This window comes from Amblyomma mixtum, chromosome 8 (assembly GCF_055824585.1).
Source record: "Amblyomma mixtum isolate Tamu chromosome 8, ASM5582458v1, whole genome shotgun sequence".
Lineage (NCBI taxonomy): Eukaryota > Metazoa > Arthropoda > Arachnida > Ixodida > Ixodidae > Amblyomma > Amblyomma mixtum.
The window spans coordinates 36,806,268-36,830,574 of record NC_143019.1 but is presented as its reverse complement, the minus strand read 5'-3'; the positions used below and the strand labels follow the sequence as shown (position 1 = coordinate 36,830,574).

At 44.8% G+C, this 24,307-nt stretch overlaps 2 protein-coding genes across 2 annotated transcripts; both read left to right on the top strand.

The window, feature by feature from the left end:
- Positions 1–1,352: 1,352 nt before the first annotated feature.
- Positions 1,353–7,937, top strand: LOC149332108 (uncharacterized). The gene is made up of 4 exons (XM_089555695.1): positions 1,353–1,577; positions 4,771–4,878; positions 6,232–6,308; positions 7,916–7,937. The coding sequence occupies exons 1-4, from the start codon at positions 1,353–1,355 to the stop codon at positions 7,935–7,937; spliced, it is 432 nt and encodes a 143-aa protein (XP_089411821.1).
- A 2,674-nt stretch (positions 7,938–10,611) lies between these two features.
- Positions 10,612–19,121, top strand: LOC149332107 (uncharacterized). The gene is made up of 4 exons (XM_089557062.1): positions 10,612–10,833; positions 13,716–13,823; positions 16,546–16,622; positions 19,073–19,121. The coding sequence occupies exons 1-4, from the start codon at positions 10,612–10,614 to the stop codon at positions 19,119–19,121; spliced, it is 456 nt and encodes a 151-aa protein (XP_089413188.1).
- Positions 19,122–24,307: the final 5,186 nt, after the last annotated feature.

Genomic DNA, 24,307 nt, shown 5'->3' with positions numbered 1-24,307 from the left:
GACCGCCGCTGCCGGGATTGAACCCGCGTCTTTCTGGTCAGCAGCCGAGCGCCATAACCACTGAGCCACCGCGGCCGGTCGCAAAGGAAGATGAGGTAGAGAAGAATGGTCTCGCATTTCCTTCACATCAATCAAATTGATCGCCCCTCAATTCCTGATGTACTACACAGAACAAAACGTTAGCTTTAAATTCAGCGCCTTACTTTCGTTTTCCTTATCCGTCGCGTTTTTCGCGTTTAATGAAAACAACATCAAAAGCCCGCACAGTTTGCGCATAAAAAATGACGTCATCTTGCTCCACGAATCCAAAGCTCCCACACAGACAATCAACAAACGGGGCGTTGCAACCTTCTTCTTGAGGGGCCGACAAATGTCACCGCAGCGTTCTCCCCACTGACTTGTCAGAAGTCAAGCATGCAGTCAGGGGTGCAGGTCCCGGAATGGTCCAATGCCGCATCCCGGTACATCGAGCACTAGCACGCAGCAGTTACTCCGACGAACATCACTGTCCGTAAATCGAGATATCGATATGACGCCCTGACGGGGAACAGTTCCTCTGCGCACATGTGTGTCCTATATTGAACAAGCGAATGCGTGTGAGCAATTTATAAAGCTTTTCTGTAGTATTTCTTGACAGCGAAATATTTCAAACTTGGTCCTCTGAATGGCAAAAGGCAGCAGCTATGTATGGCGGCTTTATAACTGTCGTAGTACCTTTCTTTAACGTCGAGAAGAAGTCGGGAAAAAGTATATAAATTCGTCATGGATAATGCGTAAGTCGAGAACAGCGATACACACAAACAGGAAAAAGAAAAAAAAATTAACGGCGGCCCTTTGAAATGTGCCTGCACTTGACGACATTTTCAATAACGAAATGTACGTTCCCTCGTGCTGCCTGCCTCCTTCATACAAGCCAGAATACTAGAAGCTATAAATACCTTATCATCCTTACAAAAAGTTCCCTCAGCAATACCGACCGCATCTGCTAGAGGCCGCCAGAACGTCGACAGCACACCCATTCGTTAGTGCCGGTCTTTTCTTCAGCCTCCCGTACCACTCATACAAGTTATTTCTTCAGTGTGACTATAGTTGCATGCGTTTAAATCAGTCATTGCCGTCGCTTTCACTTCTGCGGGGCTGACTGCTATTCGCCTTACGCATTACGTATATCTGCGATGACGTCACGTCGTGAAGCGGCTGAAGCGGAGCACCCGTCACGTACCCATAACCCCGTCGTCGAAGACGATAGCCAGCGCTCTGACTGGTAGCTGAACTCGTTACCAGTTGTCGTTATATATAATGTAATGCCTGTTGTTTCTGCTCCTCGACATCGAAGTTTTTCGGCGTACACAATGAGGATCGTATGTGTGCTGTTTTCCTTGCTGGTGGCCATAGCCGCTGGCAACCGCGTTCCCATGCCCATGCCATCGTATGCATGCGAAGCTGCCAAGTCGTTCGATGTGCCCGAGTCTGCTTTTCACATGTACGAGGCTCTGGCTTGGCAATTGACGCGCGTATTGTCTATGAACAGGAGGCCCATCTTCTATCTGCTGGGCATCAGGCGAATACATTGGCCGGTGAGTAGGAGCGATCAGTGCCGCCATCTCGCGGACCAAAAGGGAAAATGGTTTGGTTTATGAGGTTTAACGTCCCAAAGCGACTAAGGCTATGAGAGACCACCTGGGGTTCTTTAACGTGCACTAACATCGCACAGTACACGGGCCTCTAGAATTTCTCCTCTAAAGAAATTCAACCGCCGCGGCCGGGATCGAACCCGCGTCGTTCGGGTCAGCAGCCGAGCACCATAACCACTGAGCCACCGCGGCGGCCCAAAATGGAAAAGAAAGGACTACTAGTCTATTCAAGCTCTCCTGTGGGGGTCGAAAAAGTGGCGGGATTTTAACGTAGTTAAACCGAGTAGACGTGCGAAAGCTTGTGTTTTGCCTGACTCGCTCATGGTTCCGCTTTGCCGGTTCGTCGGCACGTCTGGCGTCGATATTAGTTCGATATTAGTATTAGTTGATGAAGACGACGATGTACAATGCACAGCGCGAGGGTCTGTTGCAGTTTAACACGAGGTGGGTATGTGCCTGAGGACGTCATCATCATCATCACGAGGTGTGATCGGCTGCGATGATAGAATAGGACACTCCTGCATTGGCCATCGAAGCTGGTCTGTTCGCGCCACCGCGGGTTCGGATTCCAGTCGCGGCAATATTTATTTTTGTTTACTTATGGATTTGCCAAGGTCACTCTCAAGGACTCTCTCAAGGCGCTCTGTCCCGTTCTCTTGTCTTGTGTGCGTGTGTGTGCGTGTGCGTGTGTGTGAGTGTGTGTGTGTGTGTGTGTGTGTGTGTGTGCGCGTGTGCGTGTGTGTGTGTGTGTGTGTGTGTGTGTGTGCGCGCGCGCGCGCGTGTGTGTGTGTGTGTGTGTGTGTGTGTGTGTGTGTGTGTGTGTGTGTGTGTGTGTGTGTGTGTGTGTGTGTGTGTGTGTGTGTGTGTGTGTGTGTGTGTGTGTGTGTGTGTGTGTGTGTGTGTGTGTGTGTGGTTTTTTGGCGCCTTTACTTTTACAATGAATTACCAACTAGCCCAGCAAGAAGTTCTCTTAAGCTACATTTCAAGGTCAACCTTCACAGAAACTCGGTGAGCCGGTTTGATCCCGTTAAGTAGTACTTTCGCAATAAAATTAACAGCGATGACTGCAATGTCGCCTTCCATCACCCCACCCCTTCGTCTCTTTATATTATGAGAGCATCCACTCCATGATCCAGGGCTAACTTGACCACGTAACCACGCAGGGTAAAGCTTCAGCCTACTTGAATGGTGCCCTCGGTGGCTGGCAGATGAACACGAGATCTTTCGGCTATGAAGCATTGCCTTGAACATATCGTTTTAAACTAGAGGGCAGAAACGGGCATGCAGAGTCGTCGACCAGACACATGCCCAGAAATTCCGGACACGCGCATTTATTTTCAACGGGAAGTTGTTTACGAACGAATTTCTTTTTTTACCTTAAGATTGCGCACCATAACAACACGCAGATCCCTCTTCGGGGTGCTTGTGATTTCTGCTGTTTATTGTCAAAAACTCCCCCCATTGGTATTTGATGGTCGTCTCGATGGTCGATGCGAACGCAGGACCAACTTTAAAATCAAGATATTATAGCGCATCTAAAGGTTAGGTCATTCCTTTCCAAATGTTCTTAGCAGTCTCTCACAACGTTCCAGTTGCACACAAAAGTGATGCCTACAAAATCTTGACATGCAAGCACGTTTATGCGCAAGCAACCTCAATCACTGCACATTTAAAAAGGCATTGCACACTTTAATGCATTAAAGAGAAATGCCTGGTGCTTGTACCACATGTGGTACAAGCACCAGGCATTTCTCGAGGTTTATTAGCGGAGTGGAGGAGCGGTACCGGAGTGTTTCTTCACAAAAAAAAAAATTCTCGCTTATGTCGCGGAAGAGGGCTGTTTGCCAGTCACTGAGCTGCCCAGCCCCGATCTTTTTTATTCATTTAATTTTTCGATATTTCTCATTTACATTGCGCAAATCAAGAAAAAGCCATAAAAAGGTGGCTACCCACCAGAATATAGCCGGCTCTCCCTGAACAATCAAACATACTTAAACACTAAAACACTTTATCGCATGCATTAGGACAAATACATTGTAGATAGTATAGGAAGAAAGGAGAAAAAAAAAACAGGAAATCGTCATTCTAGCAATGCACGAACAAGTGTGCATAGTACATACTTGAGATTACAAATACAGCAAATAATCTTACAACAAATAAACAAAGCAAAAAACTTCAGATTGATGTGGGAACGGCCAAGACAATAGGAAACAGTATTTTGTAAACAAATAACATCATGATTCTTTCTTGGTAAAAAGGGCTGCGTGGACCGAAAAATGAAGCATTTCGATTACGTGCACTCTAAACAGAAAGGAATGAAAAGGGAGTCAGTTGGGTTCTAGTGCACCCGCTTTCGTAAATGGGAGTGCGCTAGAGAAGAGCCTACTCCCTTTTTTACACCCATATAGGTGTATTCGTGTTTAGAGTGTACGTGCCCGACCGGAAAACTTTGTGGCCTATGAAATGTCCTAAAACAAGCAATAAAAAAATGATTTGCGACAAAGGAATGCCGAAAGTAACTGATTTAGCGTTCACTTGCTCGGGCGACCATTTCAGTGCAAGCGGTGATTCCAGAATATACTCACTGAAGCAACGAAAAGAAGTTTTTTTTTCACTTTTTTCTGTTTTCTGTTCGTGGTTCACGTATGTTCCGTAAACTTTTGCTACCTGGTTGTGCTATGTTCGGTCGGCATGACCTAAGTGGTCTTCGCAGTGGGCCTACTTCGGGTAGAGAAGTAAGGTTAGCTGGATGCGGTATACAACTACTGTTATCGTTTCTTAGCATTTCTAAGTTATTTATTCGTGAAAGGGGAGGGGGGTTCAGTAAGACTGGTAGCTTTATTTTTCTGCAGAAATCTTGGTGGGTATAACATGTATTAGCACGGTCGTCATGCATACGATGTGTGCGCCCTCTGCAAGATGCCTTGGACTCGGGTGTATCTTAACATGGCCTCAGCGGTCAAGCGTGCCGTGCACTTGATCGCGGAGGCCGCGATCTGAATGCTGTATGAGAATGAGAAACAAGTTATGTATGGTGCTCTTTAGCAGCTTTTACAATGGTATCACATATTGCAGTAACTTGCGTTGCCCTCCATATTGTAATAATGAGCTCACTGATGACCTTCTTTCCCGACAGACAAGAAGAAAAAACATTGTCATACTCGACCTCGCGACTGCTGACTCTGTCTGCAAAAAATGGCCTAAGACCTTTTCAAGGGGAAAATGCGGGCCGCGTCGCAATTCGGTAAGTGGCCAGCTGTGTCATACATCATCAATATAAAAGGAAGGTTTTGCTATTTTAACGCTACACGTCTATGCTCCTAAAAGTACTTGGAAAGTAAATGCTAAAAAACGAAGTTAATATGCCGGCGCGGTGTTGACGATTCTGATGCAAGTTATTATTTCGTTCCGTTCAACTACGTGAAACATAACAGCGAAGAATCCGTGCTGATGTAGAAAGCCGCATACTTTCAGAGCAACGATAAACGCATATAAACTTCACGCCTGTATTACTGCATAAAAAGGTTGTCACAAAAAGAGAAGATCCAGCTTACAATTCCGAGTCAACTAATGATGGCGACTAGGGCAGTGAGTTCAGTTTGTTCTCCGTGTACGAATAGTAATCTCATTACTACGACTGGCGTGTAGCGAAATGATTGAGCTTCACGATAGGTTTGATGAGCTATCGACGGCAAGTGCGCCGTTTGAGTGCCTCCAAAGCTGAATGGCTGAACGGGTGAGTGATTCAACCACTGAGTGTCTGAGTGAGTGAGCAGCAAGCAGTGTGCAATGCGTGTTTCAGTGAATAGGTGATGAGTTAGAGTGAGTGACTGTATAGGTCCGTCTTAGTGAGTAAGCAAGGGTTAATAAGTTAAACAATAAGCAAGCGGGGCATTGATTGATTGACTGACTGACTGACTGACTGACTGACTGACTGACTGACTGACTGACTGACTGACTGACTGACTGACTGACTGATTGATTGATTGATTGATTGATTGATTGATTGATTGATTGATTGATTGATTGATTGATTGATTGAGGGGGAGTTCATGAACATGAGATGGCGCCTCATGTCGCGAGTTTTAGAATGAATGAACGAGTGATTGAGTTAGAAGAATCGGTCAGTCTGAGAAAGTGATAGGACGGAGTAGGCGCGTGTTTTAGTGAGCGAGAGTGATGAAGAAATGTGAACGTAGTGAGCATCCGTGAAGGACAAGTTAAATTAGTGAATTAGCTTGCTTTCGCAGCAGGTGAGGGAAAAAGTCACGGCGTGCCGGTACGTTTTCAGTGTTCAGTTCGCGTTGTCAGTACTGTGCTGATTGCAAGGTAAGGGCGGTTAGCCTTTTAAGGGAAGTGGAGAGCAAATAGTTTCGAAACAGCCATGTTTGTTACAAACGAATCGCTTCTGTACACATTTCCCTAAGACAATTCTGCCTCGAACGAGGACACATTCTGGCTTAACCCTGATTCAAAAAGCGCCACCCAATCCTCTCGGCGACGCTTAAGTAAATGGCATACTTGTAATCCATGCGTGATTGTCCATTATTCAAAAGAATAAAAAGTGTGATTATAACATTTATGGTTAATCCTCCAGGATATATATACATGTACGGGTTGGGCTCTGGTGAAAAACGGGCTGCAGCTGAGAAGATTCGTGAAGTTATTCTGCAAGTAAGCATTCCTGAATTTATAGTAGTAGTGCATAACAAACAAGTAGGAAAGTACTGCATACAGTACGAAAGACCCTGACTTATTATTTTTTATTGGTTATTTTTCTCTCGTTATTTCTATTTATTGGTTAGTTTTCCTTCCCTTTCCTTTCTTCCTGCACCAAACTCTTTTTCTTTCTTTTTCCATTCCTTCTTTGCATCTTTCCTTCTTTCTTCCTTTCTTTCTCATTCTCTCCTTACTTCTTTCTTCTTCCTTTATTCCTTTCATTTTCTCTTTCTTCTTTCCTTTATTTCTCCTTCAACTTCCTTTCGTTTATTTCTCCGCTTATCTTTCCTTTTTCTCTTCTCCCTTCTCTTTTCTCCTTTGTTCCTTGCTTTTATTTCGCTCCTGCTTTATCTCTGTCTTAATTATGCTCTGTCTTTTTCTTCGTTTTTTCTCTCTCTATTTCTTCATTCCTCTCTTTCTTTCATCTTTTCTTAACTTCCTTCTTCCATGCTTTTATTTCTCTCGTGCTTTATCTATGTCTTTATTATTTTGTTTTTTCTTCGTTCCTTCATTTTCTTTCTTTATTCCTTCCTTGCTTTCTTTTCCATTCCTTTCTGTACTTTCCTTCGTTTCCTTCTTCCGTTTTATCTTTTCGTTTCTTGATTTTCCTCTTCGCTTGCTTTATCTTCCTTTCCTTCTTTCGGTTTCTGTCTTTTCTTTCCCTATTTCTTACTTCTTCCTTCCTTCTTTCCTTCATATCCTTTTCACTTTCTTTAATCCATCTGTACTGAGAGGAAACAAGCCTATTCGCAGCAGGACTATATCGACGCATTTTGCGATTACTGTGGCAGTTAAGAACTGTTCTCTCCATTATGTCGAACATATGTCACCCCTCTCAGAACCCTTTAATGTTTTTTATTCTTGTATATCTGCTTACGCTCGCCTTTTTGGTGCGTTTTTTCAGTCACCACTACATCAACCTTTGGCTGTTAGCGGACGCTTGTACAGTCTTTTCCAAAAGTAATCAGGCTGCAAGGTTTGCTTCTAATTCGTATAGTAGAGCCCTCACGGCTACCTTAAAGATCAAAAAGTTATTTGAAGGTGAGGACAAGGTTCTCTTACCATACAGAGATTTAGAGCTTGAGGGCTGACATAATAGCTTCAATATACGACTGAGAAGCAAACCGTGCAGCCTGGTTATTTTTGGCAAAGACTGTACATTAATCATTAGACCATTACCATTACGTGTTACCATTACCGTTACCGGAATACCAGGAGCCCGCCCACCGCCGGTGAGCACACGTTGATTGGTCCCGATGCTGCAGGCGCGCGCGCAGCTGCCGGGTACGTGGCGCCATCTGGCGCCGTCAAGGCGATTTGCGCATGCGTACTGGCTGCGCGCGGGCTACCGGTACTCCGGTACCGGTAACGGTAACACAGAACACGGTGCGCTTAAGGTGTCTGTTAAACCAAGATATGGGCCAGCTTAATGCCCCGGGAAAATCAAAAGTAAAATATTTCTGAAACCCACAACCATTTAATGAGCTCGAAAATATTCGATGATTCGCAATCTTCGCAGGCCGAACGCTGTTCTTTGTTGCTTTTTATTGCGCACTTTACAGGAGAAGTCCTCGGAACCCTTGAACACCACCGGTCGCCTCTGTCCGGCAATGTGTGACTACGTTAATAAAAATATAGATAATAAACCGGTCGGGAATCAAGTGACTTCTCATTCTTATTGCTTCTAAATTGACTCGTTCACCAACTCCGGAGTGGGTGAAGAACCGTCGATCCTCAAGCATCCTAGTCTTCGATTATCGGTAAGTTGCAGGCGTGGTCAAATATAGCTGGCCATGGACAATGCCACCGACAGTGGTGTAACGTAAGGAAGGTCAGGCTTGCCTCTTTTGCATTAAATAGTACTGACAAAAGGCGAGACATGTAGATGGTCTGGCAGTGCCGCGCCAGAGTCAACCCTCCCCATACCCATTCTGACCTCGTGAGAGAGGCGGCTGACCACTATAACATGGCCAGTAGCCAGCAATGGCGGGTGATCCGCGCCAAGACAGGCCATACCATCAATGGGCCCAGTACAATGGGCTCCAGCTTTGGAAACTACCAAGTGTAGCCCCACACAGTATGTATACTATCGAAAGCGCCTGAAATGAGACGTAGCGTTCTCGCATGGTGTCCACTTGTGGCGAGGTGTTTCAAATTCGGTGTTGTTGAGGGACATGGTCCGCTGAAGGCGGGATGCACTCAGGTGGTCTAGCACCAGACTTTCCAACCTCGCCAAACCCCCCCCCCCCCCCCCCCCCCCATAAAGGGGAGGAAGCGGTGGTGGTTCACTGGTGCCCTTTAATAAAGGACAGTCGCATAGCGTAGCCAGGGCGGCCGTTCGCCGGTCTTCACATGTCTGAATGCAAATAGCTGTACTTAAAAGGACACTACAAAATACAGCAAGACTAAACACAGGCGCTGTGAAAATAGGTGTTGAGGACGTTGGTATTAGTCTCTGGTTCATCACCATCATCATCAGCCTAACGACACCCACTGCAGAACGAAGGACTCTCCCATGTCTCTCCAGTTAACCGTGTCCTTCGCCAGTTAAGGCCACCTTAACCCGAAGACTTCCTGATCTCATCCGTCAACCTGACTTTCTGTCGCCCCTTGCTACGCTTGCCCTCTCTTGAAATCCACTCCGTTACCTTTAACGACCATCAGTTGTCTTGCCTTCGCGTTACATGCCCTGCCATACCTATTTTATCTTAATCTCGATTAGTATGTCATTAACCGCGCGTTTGTTCCCTTACCCACTCTGCTCAGTCAGTGTATATAAACGTTAAACCTATCATTTTCCTTTCTATAACTGGCTGCGTTGTCCTCGATTTAGGTTGAAACCTTGTCGTTAGCGCGGTGGCTCAGTGTGTTATGGTGCTCGGCTGCTGGCCCGAGAGACGCGGGTTCGAACCCGGCCGCGGCGTTCGAATTTAGATGGAGGCGAAATTCTAGAGACCCGTGTACTGTGCGATGTCAGTGCGCGTTAAAGAGCCCCCAGTGGTCGAAATTTCCGGAGCCCTTCACTATGGCGTCCCTCATACCCTGAGTCGCTTTGGGACTTTAAACCCCCCTAAACCAAACCAAACCAAACCAAACCAAAACGCTCCTGCCCCATATGTGAGTACCTGTAAGATACAGCCGTTGCATAATTTTTTCTTGAGCGATGCTGGTAAACTGCCATTCATGATCTGAGGTTACCCGCCAAGGGCTCTCCACCACAAGTGCGCTCCAGTGACGGTGTTGCAAAACTCGCGATTGGTCCAAATGGTGTGACGTCATCAACGGCAGGAAAATTCGAAATGTTAGCGAGTAATACCACTATTACTTTAAACTGCACCAGATGCAAACAAATAGAAAAGATTTAAAATAGAGTCAGAATAAAATTACAGTAGAGTTAAAATAAAATTTAAATATAATTAAAATAGAGTTAGAATGGAATTGGAATAGAATCGCAATGTTTTATTGTTACTGCATGTAAGTTCCTTTTAAGCATCCCCAGTAATTTTATTCCCTGTGATCACCCTTGGCTGCAGTGTCATCCTTCGGCACGTCAGGCGCACACGCTGTCGAGGTTTCTAGATATTAATGAGCATTGCCACTTTCTCCAACCTGAATTCGAATAGTCGGCGCCTCAACAGAGAACCGTTCACCTTTAGAGCTCTTTTGAGATGTATAATGCACGTTTTCTCGGCAGCTGCTTATGACACCGAAAACGCGTGCAGCAGCAAATACGAGCACCCAGAAGCCAAGACGTACCCAAGTGGTAGCAGAAGTTATCGTTTCCTAGTCCAAATAAAGACAAGAAGTTGATAGCAGCGTGCATGAGAGAAATAAATCGACACAAACCTTCTCCACCAACATCTATCGATCGCTTTTATTACGCCTGCCGTCGCAGTGCCTAGCGTTCCCTTTTCATAAGCTAACGACTTTCACGAGGCCTACGTGGAACGGCTTCAATGGCCTTCTCTTGTGCCGAGCCTCACTGCACCATGTGAGTACGTGCTTTCAAACCACCCTTTCGGATAAGCGATGCTGATTGCTCTCCTCTCATTCCGTGTGGGCGATGAGGCGTCAGTTGCATTCAGTTCTCTCGTGACCACAGCACCCAGTGTCAAACCTCTGTACCAGCCAAACAGATGCGTGATGCCTTTCCTCGCAAGCCGAAGCTGGGGGCGAATCACGTCGTCACATAACGAATGTTCGCTCCACCAGGTGGCGCAACAATCTGATGAGCAGCTGCTGAGTTTCTGGAGACTACATGCGGCTCGTGTGTTTCTTGCTGTCGTGGCTAGTGGTGTTGGCGACGAACGCTGGACCTTGTCTCGGTGGGCGCCATCTGTACGAGGTTACTAAGTACTTTTACGTGCCCGAGTACGCGCTTTACAGGTACGAGCACCTGGCAGAGGCGCTGACGGGATGGTTGTCCAATGGCCGACGTCCTGCCTTCTACTTGATGGCGATCAAGGGAGCTCAATGGCCGGTAAGTGGTCCTTCAAAGAAATGCAAAAACAAAAAGCAACAACGAAGCCGAAATTCCAAAACTGTGAACTCGGGGCGACCCATTTCGAAACGTAAGATGTCGGTTTGCTTATGCCTCACTGAGCGGATACTAGTCAAGAAGAGTTATGCTATCCAATAATAAGCTTCAGTCCACTTATCAACGTTTCGACAAGACTGCTTGTCTTCGTCCGAGCACATGCTATCGGGCACAGAAGTCTCCAGGGCGTACTAAGAACACGTAGGTTCAATGCCTGTCAACGATCGCCATATTTTAGTGCCACAGATAACAGCTCCAGAGTACGAACTTTACAGCCACATGTATGGCTTCGATCCGGCAAGAACTTTATCGGCAAAAACTTTGAATATTAGAATATTGTAGGGTACCATTACGCAAATATTGGAGGTAGTGGTCCATTCTTCCGATGCATAGAAAAATCTTACCTTTATGCGTTTTCCATTGTTCGCAACGAGTAGTTAAGACTGCCATAATAAACCAACGGGAACGTTTTTAACGATAGCAAAAAACGTTATTAGCAAAAAAAAATGTAAGCCTGTTGAGGGGAGATCTGCGCATATATTTAATGTTATAGTAAAATCCTTCAATATTTGAAAAAAAATCGTTCGTTAACTCTTTCCCGTTAAACAATGCTTTTGTTGCTGGGCATGAATAGCACAAAGCTTTTGGATTGATTACCCCCAACGCGCCCTCAATACGTTTGTTCCCAATAGTACGTACAAGCCCTCTTGTTGAAACGCCGGTCGGATAACTGAGGTGTCTCTCCTGCCAGTTTTTCAAGTTGTTACTTCGAAGAATTACCTTCTATACTCGCTCTTACCGTGAGGCTTCATGTTATGACGCAATCCACAGAGACAGCTGAAGTTTACGTGCGCTGAGACTCGTGCCATCATCACGTGATTAGCACCAGAGCTGCAATACATACGTATTACACAACATGGTTAGATTTCGCACTTGTGATGACTCACGTTACGCCGTTTGTAGTCGTCTCGTGAGAACGACTGCAGGGTCTGGGTCATGGCTCTAGTCACATGAGGTCTCCTTCGCCCGCGTATCAGGAATGGTCGGGTCTTAGCAACCTAAAAACCGTGCCTATATAAGTGCTTGAGCACCTATTGATGGCGGCTTCCATGCAGCACATGTAATCGGCCCAGTACTGCAAATGGATGGTTTCACTATGGGCCTTTGTTGGACCGGAATTTGCCAATACGTTTTCAATATTGGGTCGATTAATTGTGCTGCTTGGGTTATAGCTCTCTCCAACAAGCAGGAACGGTGGAATGGACTGCAGAACAGGAGTGGCGTTGCGTTGCATCTACTTGCTACGTCAGTCACTCTGCAGCAGTCAGCAGCCTTTTATGCGTGTGCACAGTTGTCAGTGCAAGTCACATCACTGACAGCTGTTACTGCGCTCAGTTTCTTTTTTTTCATACAATTTCTTGCAGTCACGATCCAAGTGTTTTTGTTTAGTGCCTTAAAGGCTGCAACAAAGCTGAGGTCAGTTTTGCACGCATATATTATGGGACAAGGCGACTGGAATATATCTGTACATATGTAGGGGCTATTTTTCTCTCTTCTGTGTTATTATCTTTCCAGGAGAAGGCTGATAGTGGATATTGTGCAATATTATTCTTCCTCTGCAAAATTTCGAAGGTCAAGAAGCTTGTACCTAAATTTTAGTTTTTCACCTCAGTTTTGCACCTACTTGTCGATGTGGACATTTACTACTGGCGTAGCGGCCACACTTGTACGACTGCACTAAATTATGCTGCTCTATTAAAGAACTTCAAGGTTCATTTTTGTACTGAAGAATTCAGGAAGTCACTAAATGTCATAAATATACTGCTAGCAAAGCGAGCGGTGCTTTTACTGCGAGACACACTTGACGCTTCCCCCCCCCCTTGTCAAATTGTGAGGTGTCGTGCTTGACCTTAACGGCGCGCAACCTCTTTACAAATTGCGAAAGAAGAGAACACTGGTTACGGCTGCCCTACTTGGCTCAAAGCACACGGCCAGGGCTACATAAACCATTTTTTTCCTTTCAGTGGTACATTAATTGATATCAGATCTCAAAAGTAAGTGAGAAAAGATAACATTAGAAGCCCATGTTGCCAAAGTGCATCGTCAGTCATAAAATTCGCCCGTTGGCTGAAGGAAAGTGACGTCATCAAACGGAAGCATTTCCATTGGCTGGAGGGAACCCACGTCACCAGAGCGCAAATGACTACACTTCCGGCAAAGGCATCAACAGCGGCTAATGCTATAGTCCTGCCAACACATAACAGAATTAGGTGCCGCTGTGTTTGATGGTTGACGTTATGAGAGACCCTATGCGTAAGGCCTATGCGTAAGATGGTTGATTAAAATTAGGGGGCCTTATAAAGTTGTCGCTACAGTCAGCCACACAAGCCAGAAAGCAAGGAGAGATTTATTTTCCTGATTTCGACTATCAGCATTCTTTATTCCGGGTAATCCCGCAAAACTGCGAAGAGGAACGCGAACCGTTGCCAGATTTAAACGTTGGGTGTTCCCTGTATTGGGAAACGTGTTTCGCTCGGAGTCCAGGACGAGTGTATGTAAAGTTCTTGTTCGTGCTAATCGGAGCATACTGACTCCTTTTTTCCGCGCTTAGTGTTTTTTGTGGGAAGACGAATTGTGCTTCAGGTATTGCAGTGCTTTAAGCTGATTTCATTTCTTCTTCCGTTTCGTAGGATTTTGTTCACCAGGAACGATTGGTGCCTGTTTGAACTCGCACGCACCAGTGTATAGAAAAAGAAAGATGTTAATGAAGAGGCATCTGAAAGCACTATTGCCCCGGACGCTTTTCTGGTGATCTTTCCACCCAGGTGAAAAGGAGGAACTTAGTACTTCTGGAAGTTGCGATTGCTGACTCCACGTGCGAGACATGGCCGAAGGATCAACGTGAGGCGAATTGCGAAGCCCGCCCTAATGCGGTGGGTGCCAATAGAGTAGTGCGTTTGCTTTGCTTCATGGGGGTTTAACGTCCCAAAACGACTCGGGCTATTACGGACGCTGTAGCGAAGGCCTCCGGAAATTTCGACCACCTGGGGTTCTTTAACCTGCACTGGCATCGCACAGTACACGGGCCTCTAGAATTTCGCCTCCATCGAAATTCGACCCACGTGACAGGGATCGAACCCGCGTTTTTCGGGTCAGTAGTCGAGCGCCATAACCACTGATCCAGCACGGCGGCTGCGATAGAGTAGTGCCATCTACCACAGTATACTCTATAGCCTAAGACATACCCCTACGCATATTACCGCACACATCCCAAAACTTCCGGACAAGCGGGTTGTTTTAACGGGAAGTTGTTTATGAACTATAAACTGAATTTCTTCGCAGATTCTAAGATTGCACCATAACAATCAATATATCCGAAGATACCTCCTCGGACGCTTTTAAATTTCGGCTATTAATTCTCTAAACGCACGGCAGTCTTAACTACTTGTTGCGAGCGCAGGAAAAGCTTTAAAATCAAGATTTTGCTACTCGTCAGAAAATTAGACCGCCCCATCTATATTGTTCATAACGATACCTAACAATATTCCGCAGTTGCGTCACAATTAAAAGTGATGTCAAAGAAAGCTAGATTGGTTTCTGCAACTTCACAAGCATGAGTTTTCATTGCTGTTAATGGCGAATGTGTGACGTCACGAAAGACCCTTAAAACCTGTGGCGGTAGCTAGTGGCTACGGCGCCCAGTTTGTGAGCTTGAGGTCGCTTTATTTCGATGGATGCGAAACGCAAAAGATGCCCGTGTGCTGCGCGGTGTTGATTCACGTTAGAGAAGCCCCAGGTGGTCGAAATGAATCAGGAGCTCTCCACTACTCGTACGGCGTCTCTCATAGCCCCATACGTAGCTTTGGAACGTCAAAACCCGCGTGGGATGCCAGAAGATAATGACGCTTCGGTTCTTTCTAGTCGAAAAACAGAATAGAATTTTTTTTTACACAGATTTTCTGTAATGTTTTGGCCAAAACCTTGTAGTAACAACAGAAAAGTTTGTAGTAACAACAAAATTTTGTGGAGTTACTACCGAAACGTACTAGAGAACGACAGACTCAAAACAAAGTGGTACAGAAAAAAAACTACAGTACTACAAAAAATACAACAAACAACAGAAAATTCTGTGTTTAGGTCACAGCTACGAAATATTTTGTCGTAATTTTTAGATGGTTTTGTTGTTTTTTCGACTGCGTTGCACTTTGGTTGATAGGCATGCAAGCTAAGGTGGTCATCTCCCCCGGGACATTCTATTGCTTTTCGCGCAGACCTAAGCGTCGTGTGTACCCTACTCAACACTGGAACCTCTGGGTCTCCCTCGGCCCGTGTCAGTGACGTAAACCACTGCGCTGCCTACCCTATCAATAATTCAGCTAACGTTTTGTTCTTGTGATGTTCAATAAAACGGAGAGTTGAGCTAGTTGGTACATACTGCTTGGAAAAAAACAAAAATTCAGGTGGCACTTTGGCTCTCTAAAGTGCTGCAAGGCGAAAGCGTTTCCTGGCCACTGTTTGTTTTTATTTACTTCTTTATTTTTAATATTTGGGTTTTTATTTATTTTTCTGCTCCTTTTCTTAATTTTATTGTTTTTATTTTTATTTCCACATCTTATCTTTATTTTGTTTTATTTTTGTTTGTTTTCTTATTTTTTTCTTGACTTTACTCCTTTTAGTTTATTTATGAAGCCCATGCATTCACTAGATGCGCCTTTATTCATGCTGGATCATTCAGCCTTTTAAGCAGTGACGCCGAAAGGCGGACGAATCTGCCGACGCGTCTGTCGACACTTCTGCCGACGCGTCTGTCGACATTCCTGCCGACTCGTCTGTCGACACGGCTGCCGACGCGTCTGCTAACGACAGTATGAGGCATTAAAGGTTTTCGCCTTAAAAAAAAAGCGCTGAGACAAGGGACAAATAAAGAAGAAGACAACAGTGGAACGTGTTGTCGGGTTAGTTGGTTCAGTACTTCGGACATGGTAGTTGCGCGAAACACACGCACACACACAAGACAGGGTACGGTACTAGCGCAGTCCCGTACCCTGTCTTGTGTGTGTGTGTGTTTCGCGCAACTACTATGTCTGAAGAAGACAACAGGACCGGCGCTGACTATCAACTGATGTTATACATAACAGCGAAACCGACTGAACAAGCGAGGAAAACACTTAGGGTGGAAGTGAGCATGAGTTCGCAATCGAATGAATGAGCACACCTGCTTAATGAGCTAGTTAGCTACAGTTCGAAGGAGTAAATGAGTTTTCGAGTTTTGCAAGGAATGGCGACCCGCAGTCCTATCGTCACATCGAAATCGCAGAACATCAATGTCACTCGGAGGTAATGTTCCGTCGAGCGACATTCTTGTGAATTGGTATTGCACCGGCTATTTCATTATACCACTGCAATGAGGCGCTGTGCAGAAAACAATAATTTCGCAAATCCTGGGAAAATCATTCCAGAAGGAGTTTGCCTTAAATATGCGCGAGTTTGTGTTCAACAGCCAAGATTCGAGAAAGCCGTGCATTCTAACACCGTAGTCATCTGTCACCTATAAAGCAGACAGCTATTTCTATACTGATTCTATAGCGCTGTATTTTGGCGGTAAAAATATTCACTTGCGTGTATATTAATTCCTGGTTCGTTTCTTTCACTCAGACTATATATACGTGTAAGGGCTTGGCTCTGGTGACGAACGGCCTTCAGTTGAGAAGATTCGTGAAGGAACGCTGCAAGTAAGTATAATTAACCGTTGCAGCGAGTGAAGCTACTAAGTGTGACATATACCAAATATAGTAAAAATGCACCAACTTTCTAATTTTGGGAATTCGCATCCATTACTTTTTTCTGCCGGTACGGCTCTAAATTTCCATAAACACTGGATGTGAAGTTTCTCATTTTCACTGAACACAGACGGACCCTTCAGACTAACACATATTAAACATGCCTTTTTACAACCAAAAAAATAGCAGAAGGTTTGCATGGCTAAGTGCGGAATATCGTGCAGTAGAACTAGTTACGGTGGGCGCACCTAAGGTCCTTACGTGCTAAACGAATTTGACTTAAAGGCCTTTACCGTAAATGCCTTTGACTTAAAGGTTTTTATCTGGAAGATATTTTCCATGACGGCCTTCAGCCTAAAGGTCTACCACAAGGCCTTTGACCTAAAGGCCTACAATCAGGTGAAGGCCTGTCAGGTGTGCACTCCTGACAGGCTGCCCACAACCCGGAGGCCAGGTGGGCGCCGTGCTACAAAGCAGGCTTCAAACACGTACAGGGCCGGTGAAAAGTTCCCAGGCCACAGGATCTGCTTTTCAGCGGCATATCCTGCCACTTATGATATCAATAAAGCTATCAAAGCTCTCAAAGGTGAGAATGATACTTCTTATATACTCTGTAGAGATTTTGCGCATCGCGGGTGCCGTAACTGCCCGAGTATAGCGCTCGAAGGCAAACCCTGTGGCCTGGGAACTTTTGACTGACCCTGTACATATGCCCGAAATCGAAAAATGCACCTAGCAGTGCCGCCGCCCTAAAATCCACAGTGGTGGACATCATAGACACTTCCATTTGTTAATTTTAGACGAGAATATTTGACACTGTTGGCCATTTTGGCAGCATCTCTTTTCTCATGCGCACTTGTCCTTGTTTTCTGTCTTTGCTTCTTTGACAGTGTTGCTGAATAATGTAGTTGAACTTAGCATGAGCCGTAGTATTCATAATGCAATGAGAGCGAGACAGAATAACAAGGAGCGGAGCATCTCCTCAGCGTTGTTTCGCGTATATTCTACATTGAACTAAGAAGATATGCCATCCTGGTCAATTATCGGCAATGGCCGAATGGTTTGGTTTAGTTTGGTTTATGGGGTTTAACGTCCCAAAGGGACTAAGGCTATTAGATACGCCGTAGTGGAGGGCTCCGGAAATTTCGATCACCTGGGGTTCTTTAACGTGCACTGACATCGCACAGTACACGGGCCTTTAGAATTTCTCCTCCAAAGAAATTCCGCCGCCGCGGCCGGGATCGAACCCGCGTCGCAATGGCCGAATGAGCGAACTTCACCTTGCTCGATTTTGCAAATTCCTTGGCTTCGCGAACAGATTCTGACTTTTGAACTCGAGTTAACAAAGATACCTCCCAGTGTAGCACGAGTCTGCGTATGATTTCCACGAGAACACGTACGCGAAAGGTGTAAAAAACATAGCGACTGCTTTATCTCGCCTACAGCGAGAAGTTTGCTACTGACGATCCATACTTGACCCCACTCCCTTACGACAAACCATGTTTTTTTGACGCACGAAGTTAAAAAGTATATTTATGGTTAATATTGGAACCCCCCCACCTTTCCCGCCTCCCCTCCGATCTCTGCAAGAGTTACTAATAAATCCACCCTTTTACCCAAGAGATGAATGCTCTCCCGAAGGGAATGACGAAGCACTATGTGCCCTTGTGAGGTCCAAGAAAGAAGTAATTGGGGCTAATTCTTTGAAAGAGCGTTCAAGTGAGGCAACAGACTTTCTTGCAAATGAAATATGGGTCTGCGTTAGCACGATGAGTGCCTTTGTTATTTTTCATAATCTGAAAAATTCTAAATAATACAAAAGAAATTTTTAGCCCCTTCATAAAACAAGGTCTGTGATATACACAAAACTAGCGGAAAAGTAAGAATCATTAAAGAAGTAGTATAACGCAAAACATCCCATGAAGTCAGCAGAGTGAGGAGAAAAATAGTCAGGATATACAAGTCAAGAATGTGGAGAAAAAAACATGCACAAAGAAATGGGGAGAAAGTTCATTAATTTTGTACCTAGAATCCGTTTGTTCTCATGAAATAAAGGAAAATTTTTGAGAGCAACCCGCTAGACGGTTTTTGCAAATGTTTCACAATTGCTTTCCCATCGATTGCACATAGAAGTCCACCTATATTAATTATACCGAGGTTATCAGCTCTTAGACTATCTTCTGATACTTTTTTTGCCTGCATTTCCTACTTCTTCCAACCTCACCTGCATAATGTGTATAGCCTGTCCCCATTCCTACCTACGCTTTTATGCATGCTGTGTGCGCTGTACGTGGCTGTGTATACGATGCACGTGATTTGAGGTATCGCCCGATTTGCACTGCATAGAGGATTCCATCAGTTGACTCTACTCGTTTTGTTTCTTTTTCCCTTTCCTTATGCAGCAAAATGTCTCACCGCTATGTGAAGCAACTATCGAACATCTCCCCGTGAACAGCATCAGACCTCTTATGTGGGCAACCTTGCCTGCACGGATAAAATTAAGATCTACCTAAATGAGTCGAAATAAAGATTCGTAAAAGGGCCTTCAATGCAGCCCTTTTTTTTGTCTTTGTTGCAGCTTTTTGCGTCGACGAAGTTCTTGCAGCGGAGACAGTAGCAGTAATAATAGTAGCTGTCTTAAGCAGTGTTAGTAGTAGCAGCAATAGATTTTATAGTAGTAGTATACTGTGAAGAAAATTCAATGACGCCACCCTCTGGGATCACGTGATTACTTTCTCGAGCAATGAAAATAGATCATTGCCGCACTCACCTACTGGCCAATGGGAACGTGTCATTTATGATCACGGTGGTCCTAAAAACGGGCGCAGCTGAGACTATAGGTAAGGGGGGGGGGGGGGGGGGGGGGTGGAAAGCTCAAAAGTCCTTGTGTCTTCATTGCAGCGAGGCTGGATATAACATTTATCGACCAGGTTTAAGTTAATTGACTGCGAATTTTGTTCAGTGATTTATTGATTGATTTTGTGATTTTCGCCCTCACGCCATGTGTGGGAGGAAGACCATTGAGATCGTTGGGGCTCTGGAGTGAGCTATCAGACAGCTTTACTCTGACGTACAAGTACGGCAGTTCCTGTAGCGACATTATTTCTCGCGTAGACAGCATCTGTACCACAACTAGAGTCCCCATATGCAGGTATATGATTAACCGAACCCTGTAGATGTTTTCGATGGACGATGGTCGTAGAGAAAGAAAATGAAAGCGACTGACTTAGCATGAGGTCCTTAATGTGATTTAGCGTTTAGTAGCGTATTAGAGATATAGAAGAACGCTAACGTACCGAAATACCAAACCAAACGTGATGCTAAACGCGAGAAAAACTAATGACGAATTAGCTAATTGTCTTGAAACACATTTGCAGGAGGTGATTGCTAGGAGTTCCAGGGCAGCATCAATCTTCAATGAACTTAGCGAACAAGCTGGTTTTCTGAAGCAGTACTGGATCAAACATCCCATTCATCTCATTATTCAGGTTATGAAGAAGTCTACAAATACAGGCTTCTATGTAAGGATGCTATACGTAGGTAACGAGGGAGTCTTCGATTCACTATAGGCATCGACAGTATACAGGCATTACCCGCAACCAGGAGACCAAAATATCATCAATAAATGTGCTGGAAAATATGCACAGAATCTCAAACGTCTTTGATCCTCCTGGAACAAGGAAGAGAATACACAATCAGAGTGTCAAGAAGGGATGCACACTTAATTCGTTGTTACCGGCCGCACGTCTACAAAGAAAAGTAAAGATATAACAGTTACGTCAACATGCCGGACATGCGAAGTATGTCTCAGCAATCGCCAAAGGACCTCAGGAGACAGTTACAAAAACATCTAAATGGGACGAATGAATATCTCGTTCAACCTCCGGTGCTGACAATTCATTCCTGCCAACGCAACTGAAGGGAGAAATAAGAGGACCTTATGGGGAGAATCGCAGCAGTATCTTATCGTGCATTGTACAAGATAAGCTCGAAGGGACAGCGAATACTGAGTGCTGGAGGACTGAGAGATTAGTGCCTCAAGACTGCAGAAGTTTCATTTTTAACGAGGACAGAGGGGGTAAGTCAGAAGGTTGCGTTAGATCGAAAAACCCTAACCACGCTGCAAATGGTAAAATTGTACTTATAGTGACTCTCGAAACCAACTGAAATTAATTTAAGATATTTCAACCACTGGTTTCCAAAAAAAAGGGGGGGGGGGGGGGGGCGCATGTGTACTACTGTTTTCATAACAAGTCAAGAATGGTACGTATTTGTACCGCTGTTCCTTCGGCGTATAAAAAAAATGTCATTAGAGATAAAAAGTGCTTCAAAAACATTTATTACCACTTCGCTGGTGGCAGCTGCTTAAGACATTAACGCAAAATGAAACTTGGCTTCTAGTTTCGGCTCTAGCCGTTCATGCGGAGCTGCTTTTGCACGATCGAGCGTCTTGCCATATCGCTGCTCAGTGGAAAAATACGACCGAGTCGGTCCCAGAATACAACATAAATATTTGTCGGTTGTCGTCCTGTCGTTACGACTAAATTTTTCTAAAGTATTGCGAAGTTGTCTGTTGTTGCGACGGAACTGGCTCCATCGTTACGACAGGAGGCTGCTCAATACTACAGAAAATCCTGTTGTTACGACAAGAATTTTCGTTGTGAGGTCCCAAAATACTACAGGAATATCTTCTGTGACAAGAAAAAAATTTCTGTTGTATTTTTCGATAGGGTGAGGATGCAGATCGTTAATACTTTCATTCACAGAGTGATGGGAGTGATGGGTTCAAGTAGTAGCGTGTCCCGAAAAATGCTCATTCAATTCATTTGAAAGCGAACAGACCTTTCAAAGCCTGTAATTGTCCTCCTAGCTGTGAGATTATGCACTGTCGTCTTTATAGACTGCACTACTCCAGGCTAACACAGGTGTCTTTCTTTTAGGAGGCTTTTTTCGCGTTTATGAACCATTCCACTTCGGAGTAGCAGTGCTACAACAAGGCTTACAGCTGTTTTCCTCACTTTCATCTACTGGTATTAACTCCGAAACAAACTCCTCATCACTAGTGCATTCGCCGTCATCTTCACAGAGGTCCAGCTTGTCGCGTAATTCACTCAAGATGCTGCAGCCTCTTCGGATGAAAGGTACCGGACTGAAAAGTGCACATTACCCATATTAGCTGGAAAATTTTCACATCTATTTTGAAGCAACGCATTACTGAAGCTAATACCACGAGTGAGCCGTTCATAGCGAGCGCTGTCAGGTGAATTCTGACCTGAAAGCGGTTTCTTAAAACTACGCCCTCAAACACCACATAAATTTGACTATAATTGGAGCTGACTCACTAAGGACTGTTTTAGAAATGCGTAAATTTGAAGAGTCATCAGGCGACCGGGCATCAGGAACTAATCTTTGCCTACCATTTGTTTCGCGACAAATTGCACCGGATTCTATACATACACTTGCATAAACATAGTATACAAACGACACCTGTTAGCGAAAAGTAGAAAAACGCTGAATTATTTTTTAGCACTTTTTGAGGACAAAAAAGTGTTAGATGGGCGTGCCGTTGTTGGTTTGCGTGCAAGAAAAGCGCGGCGAAAAAGTGGTACTTATGTGTACCACTAACCTACAAAGGGTTAAATCACCCGGTAAGATCACTTCCGCATTATCTGCAACCTTATGCATAACCTTAGTTTTCAGGTAAACTCGGACTTTGCACCCGCAACATATTTCTTCCCAGGTTGTCGAAATTTCCGGAGCCTTTCACTACGGCGTCCGTCATAGCCTGAGTCACTATGGGACGTTAAACCTCAATAAACCAATAAACCAACCAACAAAATAAGGGTTACCTTAAAATTATCCCCGACAATGTCCCTTTTAAAGAACACACCAGGGAATGGGATTGAGGGGTTCATTAAGACATACGTATATATGAAAGGCTATAGAGAACTTACGTTTTCCTGAACACAGCTGAAGATAGCGCCCGAAAATTAGAGGATATCCTGTGCTTATTCCAGAGGAGTGTTCGTTCAACTGGTGATTTTAAACCTCCTTTAACGGTTGTTATTCACGGTGTGGCTTAACTGGAGGTTATGTGCGAAAAGTAACTTTTATAAGCGAGAGGCCTTAACAAGGGTGCTGGTCAGGCATTTATTCGACATCATGTTTCAAGCGCTATCCACGCTAACGACGACGTCCTGCTCCGGGGATTCTTTCCCGTTTAAAACAGTCTATGTGATGTTTAATGACTGACATCTAATTATGCCCTTTTCCAGGGAACGCAAAGTTTCGTTTTCACAGCAGCGTGAAAACACGACACATTGTTAACTCCTTTTCATACTCAGTCCCTCAGTCGTTTACAAGGAACTCCGTTTAGGTAAAGGGGTACAGAAATAAGATTTCATTTGTCTGTTCTCTTTTTCCTTGAAAGAGGCCTACGGGGATGGTAATCAAGAAAACGAGCTAAAACACCAGTGCGGAGCGTTAATAATTATAATTACAAACTATTTTGTACTGGCAGTTTCGGTTTGGGCCGGCGCCAGCGCTGAAGGGCATCTTGACTTCACGGTCAACCGGCAACCATGGACTACTACAATACAGATGACGTCAGTGTCACCGCCAAGCACTCGTCGTTACTGAGAACAGCCACTGGGTTTGGTGACGTCGCAGTAATTGGGGCAAGTGCAACTTGACGTCACTCGATGTGAGTGGAAATGCCGAGTGACTACTTGGACAACATTCAGAATCATATTAAATCATGTTCCACTCAACACCTGCAACTCAGAAATTGCTGGAAGGCATCGCCTTGCGCTCACGAAACATATCATTTCGTTTGTTTGCGTTCAAAATTTCCGTCTGTACCCATTTAAAGTTTTATAAAGGGCCTCACTGAAAAAGAAAAAGCGGCGTCACGATCGCCGTGCTCTTCTACCAATTCAGCCCCAAGTGATCGCGCTCGGCGTCCTAACGCGTCTGGCAAAAGAGATAAAGAAAGTTGCAGAATTTATGGAGCGTGTAAAACAAGTGGTTTAGACGACAGTTCTTTCAGGTCATGTAGGACAGGAGGCTTCAATGGTAAAATGTTCTTGAAAGAGACGTCCAAAGAAGCGGCGAGTTCCTGCGCGCGCTTCAGCAGCGGCCGCTTAGCCTGCTGCGCAACGATGAGATACTTTCTCAGAACTACTCTTGCTAATTTAGGTCAGGTTTATTCAGTTTAAAAATTTGTTTTTCCACCGGGTTGTTTGTTCGTAGGCAGGGGAACGGAAGAAAAAGGTGAAGGCTTCTGACGGCCGTCGCTCGATCAGCGATGCCGCCTAGAAAACGCATATCAAGTCAGCCACGAACTAAGAAACATGCATTGAAACTTAGATTGGGCGTCATAAGTTCACAGGACGGGAAAAAGAGAAACAATGTATTGAGAGCGTTTCCTTCATTTTCTTCCATTAACCAACGTAGTTCGACCGGAGCATATGCTTTTAATAGACGTGTTTGGGACCATCGATAGCGCCTTCCCACAGACTTCCCACGAACCCTATCTGTTGGGAAGAATTCTAATGGGTGCATGAATGCATATAGCGCTTACGGTTCGCACTCGACTCTCATTGGCAGTTTGTATAGCTTACTGGAGAAGCAACGCT